The sequence below is a fragment of the Oncorhynchus mykiss genome, chromosome 11 (genome assembly GCF_057628025.1).
Source record: "Oncorhynchus mykiss isolate SJ-2025 chromosome 11, ASM5762802v1, whole genome shotgun sequence".
Classification (NCBI taxonomy): Eukaryota; Metazoa; Chordata; class Actinopteri; order Salmoniformes; family Salmonidae; genus Oncorhynchus; species Oncorhynchus mykiss.
Genome location: NC_143032.1, coordinates 51362125 through 51381064, shown reverse-complemented (window position 1 = coordinate 51381064; position 18940 = coordinate 51362125). Strand labels below are relative to the sequence as shown.

Here is an 18940-nt window from a genome sequence, read left to right as displayed (position 1 = left end):
GGTATAACTTGTCCTTGTTCTTTGTGGGTATTTATGAGACAATTGATTTTGAGAGACCATCAATCCCCCTTGACGTTTCAGTTAAAATGATCTGAAATTATATTAGAAGCATGGGTCTCAAGCGTTCATCATCAGCACGGGGCTGAGGGTAGGGTATGACAACATTGCTTCACGTGTACGTAGTGAGTGCTTCCCAGCACAGGCGTAATGCTTTTCCTGGGAAGAGAGAGACCATATTGAATGGCAGATTATTATTAGATTAAAAAAAGAGATATTATATACAGATTGCTTGACTTTTTAACTATTTTTCGGTTTCTGAGTCTTCTCTTTGCAGAAGAGGAGCGAGACAATTGATCAAGGCCAGATGCAGCAGGCTCTGCTTCAACACGGAAAGGGAAATTGGTCCTTCAGGCATGTTTCAATAGACATTATGTAGGTCAGTTTCACAATAGTACACAAGAATAAGACACTATGCTGGTAAAAAAGAAAAAGTGGATCTTAATTTTTCACGTGTTTCCAGATCATGTTTAGAAAACATTGACTGTCTGTCAATGCATGTACATCACAGATCATCCTCAGTTACCTTGAATAAATGACATATTTTATGAACAACAAGAGATTGTTTATCCTTCTGTCATCATATTTAGTGCCAATCTTGCTGTGTTGAAAGTAACATGCCATGGACATTGGCAATTTCAATTAATAATAAAAGACAATTCACAATAATCAGAGTGCCTTCATTTAAATACAAGTTTATTTTTGTTACACATGTAGACATTCACCCAGAGCCTTGCTTGTTATAAAGCCTCCCTTTGTCTTTGAACATCAACCTCCTCTCCTGACCCTTTATCATAGAGGACATGTCTGTTAAAAAAAAGAAGGAAAAAAAAAAAGTTTCTCACAGAAATGTGGGTTTTCATGTCGAATTCCACCTTTAGGACAATCCAGTTTATCGGACAAACAGCAAATGGAATTTCTCCGGATTAATCAAGAATTCATGTTTTTCTGACATTTATTTTATTTTTTACATTTACGGGTTGGTTGTTTAGCAACAAAAGCGATGCATGCTCAACAATGGGGCAAAACAGACAGGTTGACTTAGATTGTTGATAACATGTAAACTATATTTTGTCTCCAATGTTTATTAAAAACATAAATACATCTGCACAATGAGCACTTATTGTCTCACAAATACATTGATACATTGGTTAGCTAGCTTGTGAATTTTATCCATATTAGCATTGACATGAAATCAGTCAAAACATGGTATCAAGAATAAGATGAAACAAGCCAATTGTGATTCCCCACGTGGCAGTTTCTTGTCATTGTTGGTAGCTATCTGGCCATCCAGAATCAAAACAAGTCACGGACTTCTGCCCCATTGAAGCGTGTGCATCGTTTGTGACGTTGTCAGCTATAAACCATCTATTTATACAATCATGAAATTGACCTACCCAAGCCAATATCCTCTTTTTTTCTGATTACATTCCTATTAAAATATTTGTCTGCTACACGAGACAGGGAAGGACAGACATAAGTCTGGATTCTCACAACTGTAGTGTGGACAACATTGGTATCTAGGCTAATTCAACACTAAATACAGATTCAGTTCTTTAGCACGGATGTCAGTCACCGACCACTGCACAACAGTCATATGAACTCAAAAAAACAGTGTCTTGGCTCAACAAACCTTGGTTCTTCATCTGCAAGTCATCCACCATGTTTTGAAGGCTGTCCAGTTTTCCTTGCAAGTGCTTGCATGTGCGTCCTGTCAACTCAGCCTGCGGATTGGCCACTGGACAAACATTTCAAGTGAAACCACAAGTAACTCACTCAAAAAGGTCAACAGATTAGAGTTCAGAAGTTCAAACATTATTATGACGACATACTGTAGTAACAGGAACTTCAAGCCCATTTAACTGGTGCAAAGAAGGCCTCGGTCATCTCCCACATTGGATACACAACAGGTGTAATAACACTGAAGGAAGTTGGACTTACAGGTGCACATGTCTGCAAGAGGGCTTCCTGCCTGAGGCAGAGGCCTGCTCGGTTGTAGATGCGTGGGGCTGTGGTCAGTAGTCAGGAGTGAGTGTACAGGGGACGTGTGGCCCAGTGCCATGGCTCGAGGTGACGATGTGTAGCAAGGCAGAGATGCAACAAAAGAGAAGTCCTGGCCTGTAGAAATAGCAAACGATGTCTAAAGTGGAGGAAAGATTCACTGATCAAAATAGTGTGTTCCTTAATCATATTACGTTTGAGGGGACCACAGGGGTGATAAAGGAGACTAGAAGAGTGATACGAAACGTGTGAAATAAGGGAAATTAAGCACATGCTTTGTTAACTGTGTATAAGTGGTTGGTCGTACCAACAAAGACAAACTCACTCTCGCTTGAGAAGGTTCTGTTTAAATTCCGCTCATCCAGATCAGTTGTCCTAAGGAGGTGAGGCACACCACTACACATATTGCATACACAAACATGCATTAGAACGATGCCACAGACACTGCACATGCATGTGGCCTGAGGAGTAGAAAAGCCAAGACACAGGTAGGGGCCGGTTGCCAACTGCCATGTTCAGGCAGTCAGACACAAGAGGTTCAAGGATACATGCTCTTACCTGCTGTAGGTCCCCTTTGTCGTTTTGGCATTGTTTGTAAAACAATTGGTGACTTCATTGCTGTAAGATAAATATTTTATTGTATTACATTTGAATAAGAGGCTCCACATTATTTTAGTTAATGGGTTGATTGAGAACCAAATAGAACACAATCTTTGTAAACATTTGCGTAAAAGGTCACTCACTAGTGGTTGTGAAATAAACAGATTGGCGCACACTATAAAATGTGGGGTGAAAACTAGTAACATCATGACCTCTAATGGTCACATGATCTCTAATAGATGAGGACAGACTTACAGGGTGGTCCTGTGCACTCTCTCTGGAGCAGACGTCCTTTTGATAATGCTGGTGTGTGGTCCGGGGTTCTCAGAAATCACACGTCGCAGCTCTTTGACTAGAGAACGCAGCTCCATAGTGGGGCTTTCCAGCAGCCGCTGCGACTTCAACTGCAAGAGGGGTGAAGAGGTGCTGTGTAAAATACCATTATGGCCAATACCAATAAGGATTACAGTATATTCAACACATAAATCTTTTGTTTACTATCTGGAATCCCTCCATGCTTTGAATAAATTGGCTTAAATCCGGCCGAGTCAAGTCAAACGGTTGCTGAGCGAGTCTGTCGTGCTACCACAGGAATGCAATCAGGGTGTGTTTTTAATTTTGGGGAAGTCAGATGTGCTGAGTTTGTATCTTTGTTTTCCACAGCTGAATAAACAGCGATAAAGCCAGGCCCTGGGAGGATTGGAGCCATTTTGTAGGAGATTTCTGTATTGATTTACCTCTAGATGGCAGTTAGAGCGGTACTGGGTTGAGGTTAGTGCATTCCGGGCTGTTGGGCTTGTAGGGGAAGAACGCTGAGCATTCCCTGTGTCTTGCAGGTTTTGACCCTGCAGCTCCTGCTGAAAAGACACAGCACTTGAAAAAGCACACAGTAGAAAAGGTAGAGACAGAAATAATAAGACATCATATGCATTAGACCTCTATAGAGGCAAATGGACACCCGTCTTACTGAACTGTACCTGAGCATGCTGCAGCTTCAGCCGCACAAACGCCTGCTCTTGCAACTGGATGAAGTCTTGACAGTCAATAACGCTCCCAGACATCTGAGGAACGTAGCAAGTGTAAAAAAAAGGGGGGTCAGTCAAAGCATATATATATATATATATATACTGTGTGATGAAGTGAATTTACATACAAGGTAGTGCCACACCACCTTGTGTAGGGTCGCCTCCAGTTTGGCCACTTTCTCCCTGAGCAGTCTCTCCAGGGAACGGACGGTCTCCAACTCAGTTGCCATCTGTCTCTTCTCCTCTGTGACTGAGGCCAGCTCCTGGACCTGACGCTTACTCTCCAGACTCTGGTAATGCTTTTCCTGGGAAGAGAGAGACCATATTGAATGGCAGATTATTATACATTTAAGAAAACACTAGAATCCCTTGTTGTTTAAAATCCCTACATAATTAAGGACACAGGCCTTTTTTCTGTGTGGAAGCCAGGGCACGTGTAATAGTGAGAGAATGGGGATTCACTCAGAATTTGGAGTTTTGCATCATGGATCCCTAAAACAGACTGTCAGGTGTTCCTACCTGGCTCAGTTTGTCCATGGTTTCCTCCAGTAGTTGGATTCGGCCCTGGAGAGAGTGGATCTGGTCTTGCTTAGTTTTTATCTGCTTCTGCATTCCCATGGCAACCTTCAGGCCTGGACAGAAAAGGGGATGCAGGGCAGAGAGGAGGAGTCAATCAAGGTTCATCTACTCTCATCTCTTTCTGTCTACTCAATGGAGGGGGAGAATTAATTAAAGCCTACATTATACTGAAATTATATTTACATCCAAATTGTCACACAAGCTATTAACAAAGGTGTATGCCCAATACAAAAGTATAACAAACTCGTCACAGCTCTGCCACAAAAATGGAAGAGGCAATTGCTCAAAAGAGAAAGGAATGAATTTGTTGGCCTGCCTCCAAAGAAAATCCATGCATGGCTTAAAATGACTAGTATAAATTGTAAAATGTATCACTTTTACTTAAGGTCGAGAGGTTTGACAACTATACCAAGGCATCGGGTTTATGAACTGATAGAGAAAACAAATTGACACATCAAAATCCGTTCTTTTCAATTAAAACTATTATATAAAATTCTCGCCACAAAAATAAGGCTCAATATATTGGGGCATTGAACAGACTCTGCCACTAGGAAACAGAATCAATAGATCATCTCTTTTGGTTCTGTCCTTCGGGGGCTCACTTTTGGTGTCAGGTCCAGGACTGGTTGTTAAGTCACGACGTCTGTGTGGACCTACAAACAGTACTGTTAGGAGATCTGAAGAACCACGATCAAACAATGGAAAATATGATTATACTCTTAGATAAACAATTTATTTTGGGGGGCAATCTCAATAGAAATGGTACAAATAGAGAGGTTTAGACCTTCGCTAAGGCACCACAGTAAAACAGATGTATATATTGCAAATCAAATAGTAAAATGGTAGTGTACTGGGAAAGATGGGTTAGTCTGGAAATATGTTGGTTGCGATTCAATTTTTTTTTTTAATGTATTTCTTCCAGAGCTCCTTACTCATCCGTTGCAATAGTCAGTTCTCTCAACTAAAAATCTCATGCCTAAACACAGTGTATATTTCCCATAATCATACAAACACAAAATGCTCTACTATACTATAAATGTTCTCTGTGATGTTTGTCAGATGTGCAGTGCTGACCATGTCCGTCCACCCCCTCTAGGGTCCTCCTGGCCTGGTCTATCTCAGCCCGGGTGGTCTTCAGCTGGGCTTTGAGACTCACCAACACACCCTCCTGCTCCTCACTCTTACTGCTGTGGAGCCTCTTCAACTCCTCATGCTCCTCTGGACAACAGACAGATGGACACACACACAAACACAAAGCACAATGAAGGCTTGATGAACATGAAACACATACAGTACACGCTGAAGTGTTTTTCCAACACAGTGTAGCAACTTCATCATTATTCTTGCCTTTTGCCATTAAAGACCTGTATTACCCCAAAGACTGGAGAAATGGCCGTTATATCTAATCATTGAAAGGTCTTCAATATTACAGAATTAATAAAGATCATAATTCATAGAGAAACGTTAACAAATAACGGTTTGGTCACAGGAGTAAAACATTTAATTGGCTAAATCAAGGACACAACGTCAACACAATCGTTTATGTTGATTAGAAGGCCGGCCTCAAGACGGATAACCACAACATTATCCTGCTGATGAAAGAACTGACAGAGTGGGTGCGTCATTTTATCTGTGCACGGGGAATATTCTCATATGAAAGCCATCTATAATGACAGCTAGTGTACCTGTGAGGGTGACCAGTTGCATGCGTTGCATCTCTAGCTCAGCGGTGAGCTTCTGTTTCTCCAGCTTTAGCTCCTTGTCACAGTGGCTCTGTTCGGACAGGCCAGCCTGCTGCTCTCGCCTCTCCTTCTCCAGCACTGCCAAACACTCCTCACACTGCTCCAAGTCTGTCTGTACAGGGTGGGACACAGCAGGGTTTGAACATTATTGGTAGGATAGCTTTGAAAACACACCCAAAAAGAAAACATTGGAGTATTATAATCCAAGACAAGGAACAATTCTTGGTGTTAACTGAGGATTCCCTTTAGCAGCCTGTATGACCTCTGGCCCAGAGGTGGAGGAAACGACCAACCATGAAATTAAAGTAGGATGATGCAAATAAACTATGATCAAAACTAAGTAGTCAACTAACTCTAGCTAGCTAACTAACAAACCAACCCTTAGCTGTTGGATCTCCAGCTTGTGCTCACTGAGCTGGTTGCTGAGGCGGCTCTTCTCGTCGTGCAGGGAGTCAATGCTACGTCCATGCTGTACGGTCATCTGGGTGGTGCTCTCCATTTGCAACCGAAGCAGGTTCACCATCTTCTCCCGGTCCTCCAGCTTGAGCCTCAGTACCTCAGTCTCTGCCCTGAGGGCCTGGCAGTGGCCCTGGGCCTCCTCCAGCCTGGCCCGGCCCTGCTGCGCCTCCTGTTGCCTCAGCTGCAGCTCCCTGTCCCTCTCCTCCAGCAGCGCCTGGACCCTCTTCAGCGCCTCGTCCCGGTCCCCCTGTAGGGCCTGCAGTCTCAGCTCCTCGTCCCTGGCCCTGTTTAGCTGGTCTGTGGTCAGTTTCAGCTCCCCTCGCAGCACAGCCAGCTCCTCCTGCTGCTCCCATTGATGCTTCTCGCCCAACAACTGGCAGAGGAGATACAAAACAATAAGTGTTTGACAACTAAGGCCTTGGTTTCATTTTTCATTTAAAAAACAACAACAACATTTAAACAAACAGCTCAAGGCTTTTCATTTAATTCTCACCTGAGCCTCCATCTGTGCCTGGCAGTCGTCTTTGAGAGATCCCACCAGAACCTCCAGCTGCTGCACCCCCAGGCGTCGCTCCTCCAGCTCCCTGCGCAGCCCGTCGCTGGTCACACTGTGGCCCGTGTCCCGCTCCCACAGCTGTTTGGTCTCCTCCTTCTCAAGGGCCAACTCCTCACGGACCTGCCGGAGCTCTGACTGACCCCACACGTAACACAGTACCCACTCTTACTCATCGCAGTTTGTGTTCATACGTTTGGATTTATTCAAAACGTTTTTTTATCAAAGCCACTTTACCATTTATATATCAAATACATTGATAGATGTAGGCTTGCTGGAATATAAAAAATGTGCAATGTGCTTTTTCCACAGCAGCAGGGAGCACACTATGGCTGTATCCTCCCTGTTTATGTCTGTGGCTGGGCTGTCTTACCGTGAGCTGGCAGAGCTGAGAGTCCAGCTCCTCTGCCTGCTGGAGAGATCCGTCTCTCCCTCTCTGGGCCTCCTCCACCTGGGACTGGGCCTCAGCCAACTGCTTCTCCAGAGCACTCACCTGGCACACAACATCATGACAACCCAAACCTTCAGAACCTTCACATAGAATATTGCAATGCAGTGGAGGCTGCTGAGGGGAGGACAGCTCATAATAATGGCTGGAACGCCACTAATGGAATGGCATCAAACACATAGAAACCATGTGTTTGATACCACTCCACTTATTCCGCTCTAGCCATTACCACGAGCCCTTCCACCCCAGTTAAGGTGACACCAACCTCCTGTGTTACAATGTCTACCCCCTAAACTTCTGTTTGAATAGGCCAAGGCCACTATGATTATTCTAATAATTTAAAACACAATAGAGATATGTAGCCATTACCTTGTCTTCATGGATCCGCTGGCCATCCAGTAGATCGGAGCGCAGGATGGAGAAAGCTGACTCCAAGTCCTTGACCTGACACTGGTGCACTGAAGCCTGACTCTCACCTTGTTTTCTGGTCAGAAGGAAATAATGTATGTTTTTGGACACTTTCTGAAAGATAAGACTGATGTTTTACAACTAAATTAAAATATAGGTGATATAATTAATTTGCTTTAAATTTAATTCAACTCAGGAAATGTGTAGATATTGTTTTGCGAGTTAATTAACTAACTGTCTCTCACTGTAGCAATTCCACCTGGACAGACAAGCTGGAGGCACTGCTTCTGGAGCTGCTCAATTTCTCAGTCAATATCGCCACCTCCTGGTCATGACTGGTAATAAGCTGCTCCAGTCTGGAAGAGAGCATAGCAAGCAAAGCAAGGCAACTTGACAGGTCGCCTCAAGGAACTTGTCGTAAACATACTTACAGTTTTTTTTAAATCAGAGAAGTGAATGAATGACTAATCCCAGGTAACCCAAGTGACTGAGGCAAGAATTGTCAAAAGTTAATGAAAAAGTACCTTTCCCTTTGCTCCTTCAACCGTATCTCTGCTTTATCTTGGCATTTCTGTTCTTGAGTCTCCATCTGCTCTTCCACCTGGCACAATGAGTTTGGAATAGAAAGATACAATATCAAGAACAACACGTCAAACCTTTGACAAAAGTGTTTAGAGTGGCATAAAACATAAGACTGACTGTATTACCAGCAGGAATCTCTCTCTCAGATTGTGATTCTCATGTTCCAAGTCCTGTAATACTTTCTGCACCGCAACTCCCAGTGCGTCATGGCTGGAGTACAAATAGTTTCTACACCGTTTCTCATAAGCCAACAGTGTGGAGTGAACCTCCTGTAGTGTACGCTCCATTGACTCTGCTTTACTGCTTTGTGACTTTGCTTCCTCCTCAGCCTCCAGTAGCCTCTGGTCCCCTGTCTGTTTATTGATTTGCAGCGCTCTGATTATTGCATGCATTTTCCCCATTACATCTGCCTGTTTTCTGCTCTCTTTCATTCTGAGGGACAAAACAATTAACATTCACGCAACTTATATCCTTTACTTCCTTACTTTTACAGTTAAAATGAGCTGAGATCTGTCCAAGGGTATACAGTACAAATGGCCTACATTGCAAGGGTTTTAGCATGAATTACCTTAGATCAGTCAGGGCATCTTTCTCAGTCTGGACCTCGTGCAACTTTGTCTGCAGCTTGATGATGGACTGACGCAATTTGAACTTCTGCTGTTCATGAAAAGCACACATCTGAAAAAGTATTAGCAAATGTGCTGCAATCAATGGCAACTCTGTGGCACAGAATTGCACGGCTTTTGAATCAAATAACTTAGTTCAGGAGGCCTCCTTCAACCAGATTATATCAACAAATCTCAGCAGGAAAGGAAAATAAATAGTCCTCCATCTCAGACTAACCTCACTCAGCTGCTTTTGGAGCTCCGACACCTGCTGAGAGTAGTCCTCTATTACATTTTCCAAAACATCTTTCCCGGGGAAGGTTACACCACTTCTGACCACCATCAGATCCAGGCCATCACGGTCATATGTAAGAGGCTGGATCAAAGACGGTCGGTATGGAGACAGCACTTCTGAGTTCTCCTCCGATGAACCATCTGTAAAAAATAAAATAAAATAAATAAAAAAGGGGGCAATAGGGAAAACGTATCACAGCAAAGTACTACAGGTAGCTCCAGAATTCAAAATAGGTTAGTGTCATATTTTGACGTGTTACTGTATAGAGCTAGTACTAGCTAGCTAGTGTATACGCTTTGCAATGGCTATATTTTTATTAATGACACAAGAAAACCTCATACTCACCCATAAAAATGGGAAAGTAATTTATTTGTGAGGATGAGCTGCTGGGAAATGTGCGTCCCATTTTCTCCATGGTAATTTTAGTTGCATGTTCAACCTCTTCTTGCAGCATTTGGGTCTCCTTGGTTCGTCTGTTGAACTCCTCACTGTAAAAAAAAAGCCAACCTAACAAATTCGCTTCCAAATGGATGACGGTTCCTGGTGCAAAAGGCAGACTGTTTTCAAATACAGGTAGGTAGGTAGCTAACGTCAGTGTTTTGAAAAAGGAGGTAGGGCAGTTAACAGGTAACGTGTTATCTAGCTAGAGAAACTTCAAGTGGAAAAATTACCTCAACTCATCCAGATTCTTGTACCTTTTAGGGACAGTGCTGGTGTCATTTGTACCTGTAAGGTAGGGGCAGTTATCTTAATTAGATAGCCAAAGAGGGTGGCTCAGTGCTGCCACTGCGGATGGCGCCAGGGACCAGCACTATGACAAATAAGCGTTGCTAGCTAACGACGTTATAACTAGCTAGTCAGGTTAATTGACTTACTTGTTGTTGTTGGAATCTCGTGCAATAATCCATCATCAAAAAATTCAGACGATTTATGGATAGATAAATCACTATCTTTAGGTATGGAATTTTGAGATACAGATGACATTATCAGTTGGTTAGCTATCTAGCCTTGTGAGATAGCATGTGCAAATCCACAAGCGCCTGCAGCTACAAGTAACTACTAACGTTATAACGTTAGGGAAGCTTAATCGCTCGCCATGGAAACCGTTGATTTCGTGCTTTCTTCAGAGTTGGTGGATTTTAGAAACGTTAGCTAGCTAACTCCACAAACTTGTTCCTGACTTTATAGATACTATCTCAAGAACGAACAGAACGAGTTTTACTTTACTGTTAAATACAAAATATTAAAGGGTAGTAGAACCTGTTGTCATCCACCGGTGCCCGATGGATGTTGTAGTTTACGAGACAACGACAGTCGTTGAATACGCAAAGATGTTATAATTAACCCAAGATAGACCACAGCCTATTGTTTCCAATGGGGACAAATGAGTCATAGTGGGCAGAACAAGCAAGAAGGTGGGCAGAACAAGCAAGGAGGTGGGCAGAGCCAAGCCAAAGCTAGCGAGATCCTATTGGTAAGTTCTAGCAAGTATTTGCATGTTTCGTTCGGAAACGCCTACTCCAGTGCAGTGCGCGTGTACAATACCGACATACGCCTTTGCACTCCTTCTAAACAACGCGATTTATTTTTATTTGGCAAAGGGTAACGTCTACAAAACTTAGTCCACTCTGCTCATAACATATTATAGTTTTAAGAACAGAAAACGTTTTTGAGATCAAATGTGTAATCGATGAGAAAATGTGCAGAATGTCGGACAAAATCTATCTCGGTCCATCTTCTCCCACTACGGGCCACTGGGCTTCCTCTCACTATCATATTTGGTAGTGATTGGAAACGCCAAGCGGAAGCTTCACATTTATACATTCGTCGAAATATCTCTCATTGTTCTGTGGTTTAAGCGTTGTTGTATTTATTTCAAGACGGACATTATCAACACCAACATTACATTAGATTACCATTTAGGAAACATAGTGTTAATTTACGTTATAGCCAACATAATCGAAATGGAAATGTGAATACTGATTTGATATGTGCACAAATTCGTCTTGTTCCAAGCGTTTGGCAAGGTACGAAATGACTCTGTCTTGTTAGCTAACTTAGCTCACATTAGCTAGCCTAGCTTGTTGACCCTTTTTGCTTTGCAGCTGGTACACTGTATACTCTTAGCATGTAATTTTGAGATACATGGGATCGTTTTTCATTAAAGATTATTAACGTTAATTAATTGCGTCAAAAATAATGTCCCAATATGAGCTTGATACGTGACCTATATACGACCGTTTTTTTCAGCTAACGTTAGCAGCAAGCTAAATAATATAGTAATCATTTAATGTTTTTTATATAACCTTTATTTAACTAGGCAAGTCAGTTAAGAACAAATTCTTATTTACAATCACGGCCTATCCCGGCCAAACCCTAACCCAGACGACGCTGGGCCAATTGTGCCCCGCCTATGAGACGAGACTGCTTGCTTTTCAATACATCCATTCTACTATCAATAACATTTTGCTGGATACCTTTTAAGAAATCATGTTAAAGATGGCAGGCAAAGGTCTCCATGTAAACCATAAAACATAATAATAATAATTTTAATTTAGGTTTAATTAAATAAGCCTTATCAGCAGTTTTGTCTATCACTGCATTTGGCTGTTATTTCTACATTTTGGTGAATATGTCATTTCTGTCCATAACATCACTTGAGGACATAATTTCAGGTCAAAATGAAAAGAATAATACTGCAAGCAACACAAGTTACAGATTTGGCTTTTGTCAGCTGATTAACTCCAGCATTTACAATAGAGTTGAGTGGCAACTTTTTTTTAAACTAGATAGCTACTGATTTCAGCACCCAAAGAATAGCCCACAATTACACACAATATTGTTCTGTGTAATTGTGTGCTATTCTTTGGTTGCTGAAATAAGTAGTTTGTTTAATGATATTTTATGTGACATTGGTGCTCCAGTCCACCCACCCTAGACACTGCTCAATTCCATTTTAAATTGAGGAGTTGAGTTTAGTCTGCTAGGATTTGTGAGTCATTTTCTGGATCAGAAATGAAAACTAATGATACTGACGTGAGAATATGTGGGGAATAAACGTTTGTCAATAATGATCACTCATATGCAGATAATGAGATATGATGTAGTTGTTAGTTAGCCAGTCAGTGAATTCCCTATCAACTTGATGAGGCTGCCATTTTAAACAACTAATACTGCAGTCAGATAGCCAACTAACATTAGCTAACCACCAAAACGTGACTAACTACAACATGAAAATAATATAGCTATTGTATTTCTGATCAAATATTACCATATAGCTAGACCCTTTCTGCTAAATGTACTCTGAAAAATAAATAATTATATATGTACTCTGAACAAACGGTTACCTAGAAAACATTAGCTAGCACTATTGTGAAGCTAACCAAGGATATCCATGTGACTTCTCCTGGCAAAATTCCTTTGAAAATCTTTTTCTCAATCTCAAATACACTGTAGCACTGTTCCTAAATAAAGATTGTAGACAGCAGTGAAGTTTGAAGTGATTTTATTACGGTTAGCTAGTTAAATGAAAAACATTGAGCGGACTCGTAATGGCGTCTTTTTGTAGGCACTAACGGAGGCTTAAAGGCATACATAGGTTCCATTCGCTCCTATCAGAACTCGGCAAGGCGAAGCAACTGTTAAGTTCATGTTTTAAGTATCCCTATATTTCTGTCATTATGGTGCTATCACTCTGTTTTTAGTACGCCCGTCCCCTCTCCCCGACCTGGGCGCGAACCAGGGACGCTCTGCACACGTCAACAGTCACCCTCGAAACATCGTTAGCCATCACTCCACAAAAGCCGCGGCCCTTGCAGAGCAAGGGGAACCACTACTTCAAGGTCTCAGAGCAAGTGACGTCACCGACAACCGCCAGTAGCGCGCACCACCGCTAACTAGCTAGCCATTTCAGATCGGCTACACCTGCGCAAGAGTCTCACTGGAGATGGGCCTGGCCTGAGTGCAATGGCAACTATGTACAGTGGACGATGAACGATGAATTAAACGTTGTTAAACTGGAACCTAATCGTTGTGTCATTTTTAGTTAACAGCAACCGTCTGTGCTCGCATAATTCCTAAAGACCTTCACCTGAAATATTTGAAAAAGCATCAATATTAATTTGTGTTCCTCTTGAACCACCGTAGCAACAACATAGCCAGAAACACTTCCTCAAAATAATAAGAATTAATCTAAGATAAATCAAGAAATCTGTCATTAATTTGGACGTTTTTGCCGAAGAGGTCTTAGTCACGCAATTTTACATCTAGCTAAGATGTTTGGTGCATGAAAACTAGCCGTCTCTCGTCGAATGACAACAAATTCTTCATGTTCCCACACCTACTAGGAGTAGTGCTGTTGACCAATCACCGAAGAAGGGGTGTAGGCTTCGGCTACAGAATATGAGAAGAGTGCAACTGCGTCCCGCAATTTGGGACATTCCTGCATCTCCTGTACATAGACGGGAGGGGCAGGAACACAGTAGGTGGCAGTAATGCACTATGACGTTGGATTCCGACGGCTGATAAAACCCACAGAAGAGACGCGGCCGACAATTATAAAAACTTTAGGGCATCTAGCTTCAGGGGATGCCTTGCTTGACCACACCTTCCTTCCTTGCTCCTGGCCTGCCCTGCCTTTTCCACCAATCCATTTGTTTCTTATGGACAGAAAAGAGCAGAAGCTCTGAGCTGTCCGATCAGGTCCATTGTTTACTGAGCGGTCGACAATGGTAGCTAGCTATAGCTAGTACACACGGGCAGATGGCGTCTTTCGCCCCAGGTGTCGCTAACTAGCAAGTTAGCTAGCACACGGTGCTGTCCAAGCCTCTCGCCCGCTGTGCTAGCGGGGGGCGACTGGTAGACAGTTGCAGTTGCACACTATTGCCGAACTTCGACTTGCCTCAAGAAAAAAATGTGTGTGCTCGAACAGTCGGAAAAAACTGTTTTGACTGGGAAGCATGCAACAGACTTAACTTTAGCTTGTTGGCTAAAAGATGTGATAAATAAGGTCTGTGGTAAACACAGGTTTCAGAGATCTTATACGTTTTGTTCTACGTGATCATCTTCATCATCTAATGTAACTTTTTGTGAATTTTGAAGCATTTATGTAATCGAAATTATGCTTCATAATTCATAAAGGTCATGTTAACTGACTGATGTTATCTCAGAACAAAACGTATAAGATCTTCTAAGCCGGTGTTAACCTCAGACCTTATTTTTGGCGTTTCTCCCAAAAACCCAGTCTTTCCCCATAAATTTCCCCCATAGGAATGGCTGAACGAACCAGAGATTTCATTTCCGTTTTTCAGGGCTACAAACTGGCGAGCTCTATTCTGCAGCATAAATCTGACCTACTCCCGACAGCTTCATGGCGCAGGGCAAGTGAAAAGGGAAAAATACTTTAAAATCGCAGCAACAGAAGATGTCCTGACTGAAATAGCTGGATCAAATGTAAAACGTGAAATTGAGTTCTGATTGTGTTCTCAACTGTACAATATCGAGCATGTGAGCTCAGAGATGTGTGACTTAAATCAGATAACTGAACCTTTTCAGATGATGGCATTTTCACATTGACCTGAAATGACCAATTCCAAGCATTTCAAAGGCACATGTTGACAGGTGGTCATGCTTAAGTGTTATATCAAGGATCCAAAATCTGATCTGAACAAAATATTATTGCTGATTATTTTCTCTTGTGTTTAGCTGTTGTTTTTATTTTTACAACTGAGAAACTTTTGCCTGTCACTGTTTTAATTATCAATAATGCTATGCTTTTCGTTTTCAAGAATTGTATTGGGCCTATTGTAAAACATAGCTAGCAATCTAGCTAGCTATGATTATGGGTGGCTGCCATTGACATTTTGACACCCTGTGGGTGGGGTAAAACAATCCCCATTTCTCTGAGGGAAATGTTACAGTTTATTTGTTTTGGATCTAATCACATAAAACAAAATGTTTTTTTTCAGGATGCAGGATCTTCAAGACCTTGACAATGAAACATGTTGGCTTGTCAAAGAGCTAAAGTCATACATTGCTCAAGAAGCAGACTTTTTACCGAGGGAAACTGGCCTCAATATAATGGAGTCTGCAGCAGAGGTAGGTATTGCTATCCCAGTGACCCAGTTCTATATACTGTACTTACCTTTCAGTAGTGTTTTGATGTGCTATTTTGATGTTTTGTTGTGGTGTTTAACATTCATTTTTCAGAATCACAATGGAGTCTCTGCAAAATGCAGAAATGCCAAAGTTGAAGACCTGTGGAGCCTGGCCAGTTTCTTTGGTTTCAGTACCCAGACATTTGTCCTAGCTGTCAATCTACTGGATAGGTTCTTAGCCATTATGAAGGTGTGTATTTTAAAGATATTTGTTTTGTGATGTGGTCACACTGAATATTCTACATAATTGCATATTGTATGCATTTTGTTTATTGTTTGATACCTGTGTTGTTGTTTAAAATTGTGTAAATTTGCATGCTTTTTTATTTTGTTTTTTAATTATAATCGAACTCTGCAGAAGTAGCCCATTAATGCTGACTAGTGTATCACTATAATGGCATGTTCACAGGTCCAACCTAAGCACGTGCCCTGCATTGGAGTCTCCTGTCTCCATATTGCTGCCAAAATGGTTGAGGACGAGTGCAACATCTCACCCACCCATGAACTCATCCGCATCAGCCAAAGCAAGTTCACTGTGTCTGACCTCAGCCGAATGGAGAAGATAATCTCTGAAAAACTCAACTTGGAGCTCAAAGCCATCACAGCCTTAACTTTTTTACACTTATACCATGCTGTCATTGTATCACTTACATCAGAAAGGTGAGCACTTTGTTTCTCAATTGATCACTTTTCGCGTTATGCCATCAGTGATGTATTTTTCCAATGGCTAGAAGCTGTAAAGTAGATATCCTAATGATCAGTTGACATGAGGATCACATGAGAGTTCCCTTTATTTTAAGGGGGGAGATCCCAAGCATTGAAAGACTGGAAGCCCAGCTAAAAGCCTGCTTATGCCAGCTTATTTTCTCTAAAGCAAAAGTAAGAATTATTCTCAGGCCAATACACTTTTAAATGACAAGAATGTTAACTTTGAGTTGTAGGACTGATAAGTTTTTTCATTTTTTTTCTTCAGCCATCGGTGCTGGCACTGTCTGTCATTACTCAGGAATTTGATGCCCTCCAGTCTCTTGCCATGTTGGAAATTGTCCAAGAACTCCAAAGGCACTTAAAGGTATTATACAGTTTACTTACATAGCCCTCAGTTTGATATGACGGTGTTGTGACCAATGACAGTTATTATATTGTTAGAATACAAAGACCCACTGAGGCTGACACTGGCATTATACTTTACCCTGGCACTGAACAAGTGAAGTCATCTGACAACATGCTACATGAAACTAGCACCTTCTGGCTTGGATGACTACTCTCTTTATTTATATTTATTTATTATATTTATGTCTTCCGCCAGCTTCTCAGATGTTTCCTGTTCCCTTCACAGATTGTTGACAGTGAGTTACTCTACTGGAGGGGACTCGTGGCCAAATGCATGACTGAGTACAGCTCAAGTGAATGTAACAAACCAGACAACAAAAAACTGGTGTGGATCGTGTCCAGACGGACTGCCCAAAATTTGCACGCTAATCACTTCAGTGTCCCTGAACTGCCGACTATTCCAGAGGGCAGCTGGGATGAAAGTGAGAGGTAAACAAACAGCCCGTTTTAATGCACTTCACTGTTTAATAATATAATAACATTTGACTACATTAGAGCTACTGTGTGTGAACATAAAGGCTCATTATTGAATTGTACTGCAGCGTAATGCACCACATCACTTCTACATTGCTATGATGTTTCAGGGAGGAAAGAAAAGTTAACTCACTAATCTGAAGATGGCAATGATTACATCTGTTCTCCCCTGCATATATTTAGTGAGGATTCCTGTGAGGATATGAGCTGTGAAGAGGACAGCCTGTGCGGCTCTCCTGGCAGTGATGCAGAGGGAGCCTTCTTCCCCTCAGAGTTTTGCAACCAGGGCAGAAAATGATACTCCTCTCTTTTTGATGAGCTTAAATTCTCGATAGGGATTGTATGTGTAACCAGGGTGCTAACTGTAACTTTTCCCTAAATGTAACTTTCCTTGTCGTTCGTAAAACATTTATGTTAATTACTATACAGTATGTGTGGCAGATGGGTATCTAACTCAAGCTGCCTGCGCGACTTGTTAGTCCTCTGAGCTAAAGCCTAGGTGTGGAAGCTAACAAATCCTCCGGTCCAAAGTAAGTTTACTGATCACGGGAGCGTATTCAACAAACCACCTCTGCTACATACGTATGTATTCTGGAAATACTGAATGACAGGACCTACCAAGTGCCTGTGTTAATCCATGTGCAGTTTTAAAATTTTTGTTATGATTTTAGATAGATCTTAGTGGAATTTAAATTGCAATATCTTGGCAGCTGACTGGCAATAAGATCTTAAAATGCCTTTTTAAATATGTTCCTGGTGTCAATCTAAGTCAAAACTTGACACATTCCAGTTGTCATTAAAGGGATTGTTCACCCAAATTTAAAATGACACATATGTTTCCTTACCTGTCGTGTAATAAGCAGTCTATGCACAAGGTATGACAGCAATCCATGCTTTGGTTTAGTTTCCCTGGCACTGTTTCCACATGCTAACATTTTAGCATTTGTGGCACAAATCCCATTCAAGTCATTGGTATTAGCTGTTTTTGCACATCTACACCAAATCATACAAAAGTATCTCAAATTGATTATGAAGCTCAACAAAGTCACTTCTAGATGTTTTGAACATTTTGCATGAAAAATACAACATTAGATTTGTTCAACAACTGCTAAAACTTTAGCATGTGCTAGGGATGCTAAACCAAATAATGGATTGCTGTCAAACCTTGTCCATAGACAGGGTAAGGAAACCAATACAGTATGTAATTTGGGTGTACTATCCCTTTAAGCACAATGGCAAAATGATTTTCTACCTAGGATGTCTGTCCCGCACACTAACTGTTCAATCAATGGGAAATACCCAACATCGGTACATTGTGCAAGTTTTACCGGTTTTATAGAATAGTATTAATGTAGTAGTTGCCAATTCACCATGTTATTGTAATGTGTTTGTGAGATTATATGCAGGATGATACTGTATTCTATTAATGGTGGCTTTGTATGGAAGTATGTCAATGGGATTCTGTTAGAGAATGATGGTGATTGTTGATTCAGTTCACGTGCAACATATTTATATGTAAATGAATATACATTTACATAACTTGTATAAGAAATTATTTTAAAAAAGTGAATGTGTTATCATTCTTTGTGAATAAGCCATTTTATGTTACTGTATATCAACATGTTGTTATAAACAAACCATGTTTGCTTGGAAAAAAGAACCCTGCAAATAAAAGGATTACAATTTTTAAACGCTGTTGTGTTTTCCCTATTATTGTTAAGGCCCAGTGCAGTCAATGATTTTCCTGTACTTTATACAGTGCATTTGGAAAGTATTCAGACCCCTTGACTTTTTCCACATTTTGTTACGTTACAGCCTTATTCTAAAATGGATTGAGTCATTTT

General features: G+C 41.4%; 2 protein-coding genes across 7 annotated transcripts; one reads left to right on the top strand and one right to left on the bottom strand.

Moving 5' to 3' along the window:
- Positions 1-726: 726 nt before the first annotated feature.
- LOC110535822 (coiled-coil domain-containing protein 158) lies at positions 727-10754 on the bottom strand. Of its 4 annotated transcripts, XM_021621138.3 has the most exons (24): positions 10230-10754; positions 10026-10080; positions 9700-9842; positions 9298-9494; positions 9023-9132; positions 8580-8886; positions 8397-8473; positions 8118-8228; positions 7834-7948; positions 7390-7509; positions 6957-7154; positions 6384-6836; positions 5948-6116; positions 5337-5480; positions 4203-4315; positions 3830-3988; positions 3636-3719; positions 3396-3512; positions 2914-3062; positions 2617-2676; positions 2384-2454; positions 1999-2175; positions 1691-1795; positions 727-864 (listed from the first exon to the last, which is right to left on the bottom strand). In XM_021621138.3, exons 1-24 carry the CDS (start codon positions 10336-10338, stop codon positions 779-781), a joined length of 3429 nt encoding a protein of 1142 aa, XP_021476813.3. In that variant the 5' UTR covers positions 10339-10754; the 3' UTR covers positions 727-778. The 4 variants fall into 4 exon arrangements, 2 of the variants coding, with proteins under 2 accessions (XP_021476813.3, XP_090046504.1); XR_016484526.1 differs by lacking the exon at positions 2384-2454 and having other exon boundaries at positions 10230-10752; XM_090190378.1 differs by lacking the exon at positions 8580-8886 and having other exon boundaries at positions 10230-10740.
- Positions 10755-11130: 376 nt separating this feature from the next.
- On the top strand, positions 11131-18787 carry LOC110535820 (cyclin-G2). 3 transcript variants are annotated; one of them, XM_021621133.3, is made up of 8 exons: positions 11131-11381; positions 15321-15450; positions 15562-15699; positions 15919-16169; positions 16310-16388; positions 16483-16581; positions 16849-17051; positions 17280-18787. In XM_021621133.3, exons 1-8 carry the CDS (start codon positions 11344-11346, stop codon positions 17392-17394), a joined length of 1053 nt encoding a protein of 350 aa, XP_021476808.3. In that variant the 5' UTR covers positions 11131-11343; the 3' UTR covers positions 17395-18787. The 3 variants fall into 3 exon arrangements, 2 of the variants coding, with proteins under 2 accessions (XP_021476808.3, XP_090046503.1); XM_090190377.1 differs by lacking the exon at positions 11131-11381 and adding an exon at positions 13832-14805; XR_016484525.1 differs by lacking the exon at positions 16310-16388 and having other exon boundaries at positions 11138-11381.
- The last annotated feature ends 153 nt before the right edge of the window (positions 18788-18940 follow it).

What these genes read in the sequence shown, in the direction of transcription:
- LOC110535822 (XM_021621138.3), bottom strand. Translation starts at nt 10,338, where the DNA reads ATGTCATCTGTATCTCAAAATTCCATACCTAAAGATAGTGATTTATCT. An exon ending in TGAAGCTGCAGCATGCTCAG is followed by an intron (nt 3,513 to 3,635) that starts GTACAGTTCAGT and finishes TCTTTTCAGCAG; the next exon opens with GAGCTGCAGGGTCAAAACCT. An exon ending in ACAAAGGGGACCTACAGCAG is followed by an intron (nt 2,455 to 2,616) that starts GTAAGAGCATGT and finishes CAATATGTGTAG; the next exon opens with TGGTGTGCCTCACCTCCTTA.
- LOC110535820 (XM_021621133.3), top strand. Translation starts at nt 11,344, where the DNA reads ATGTGCACAAATTCGTCTTGTTCCAAGCGTTTGGCAAG. An exon ending in TGTTCCAAGCGTTTGGCAAG is followed by an intron (nt 11,382 to 15,320) that starts GTACGAAATGAC and finishes GTTTTTTTTCAG; the next exon opens with GATGCAGGATCTTCAAGACC. An exon ending in GGTTCTTAGCCATTATGAAG is followed by an intron (nt 15,700 to 15,918) that starts GTGTGTATTTTA and finishes GCATGTTCACAG; the next exon opens with GTCCAACCTAAGCACGTGCC.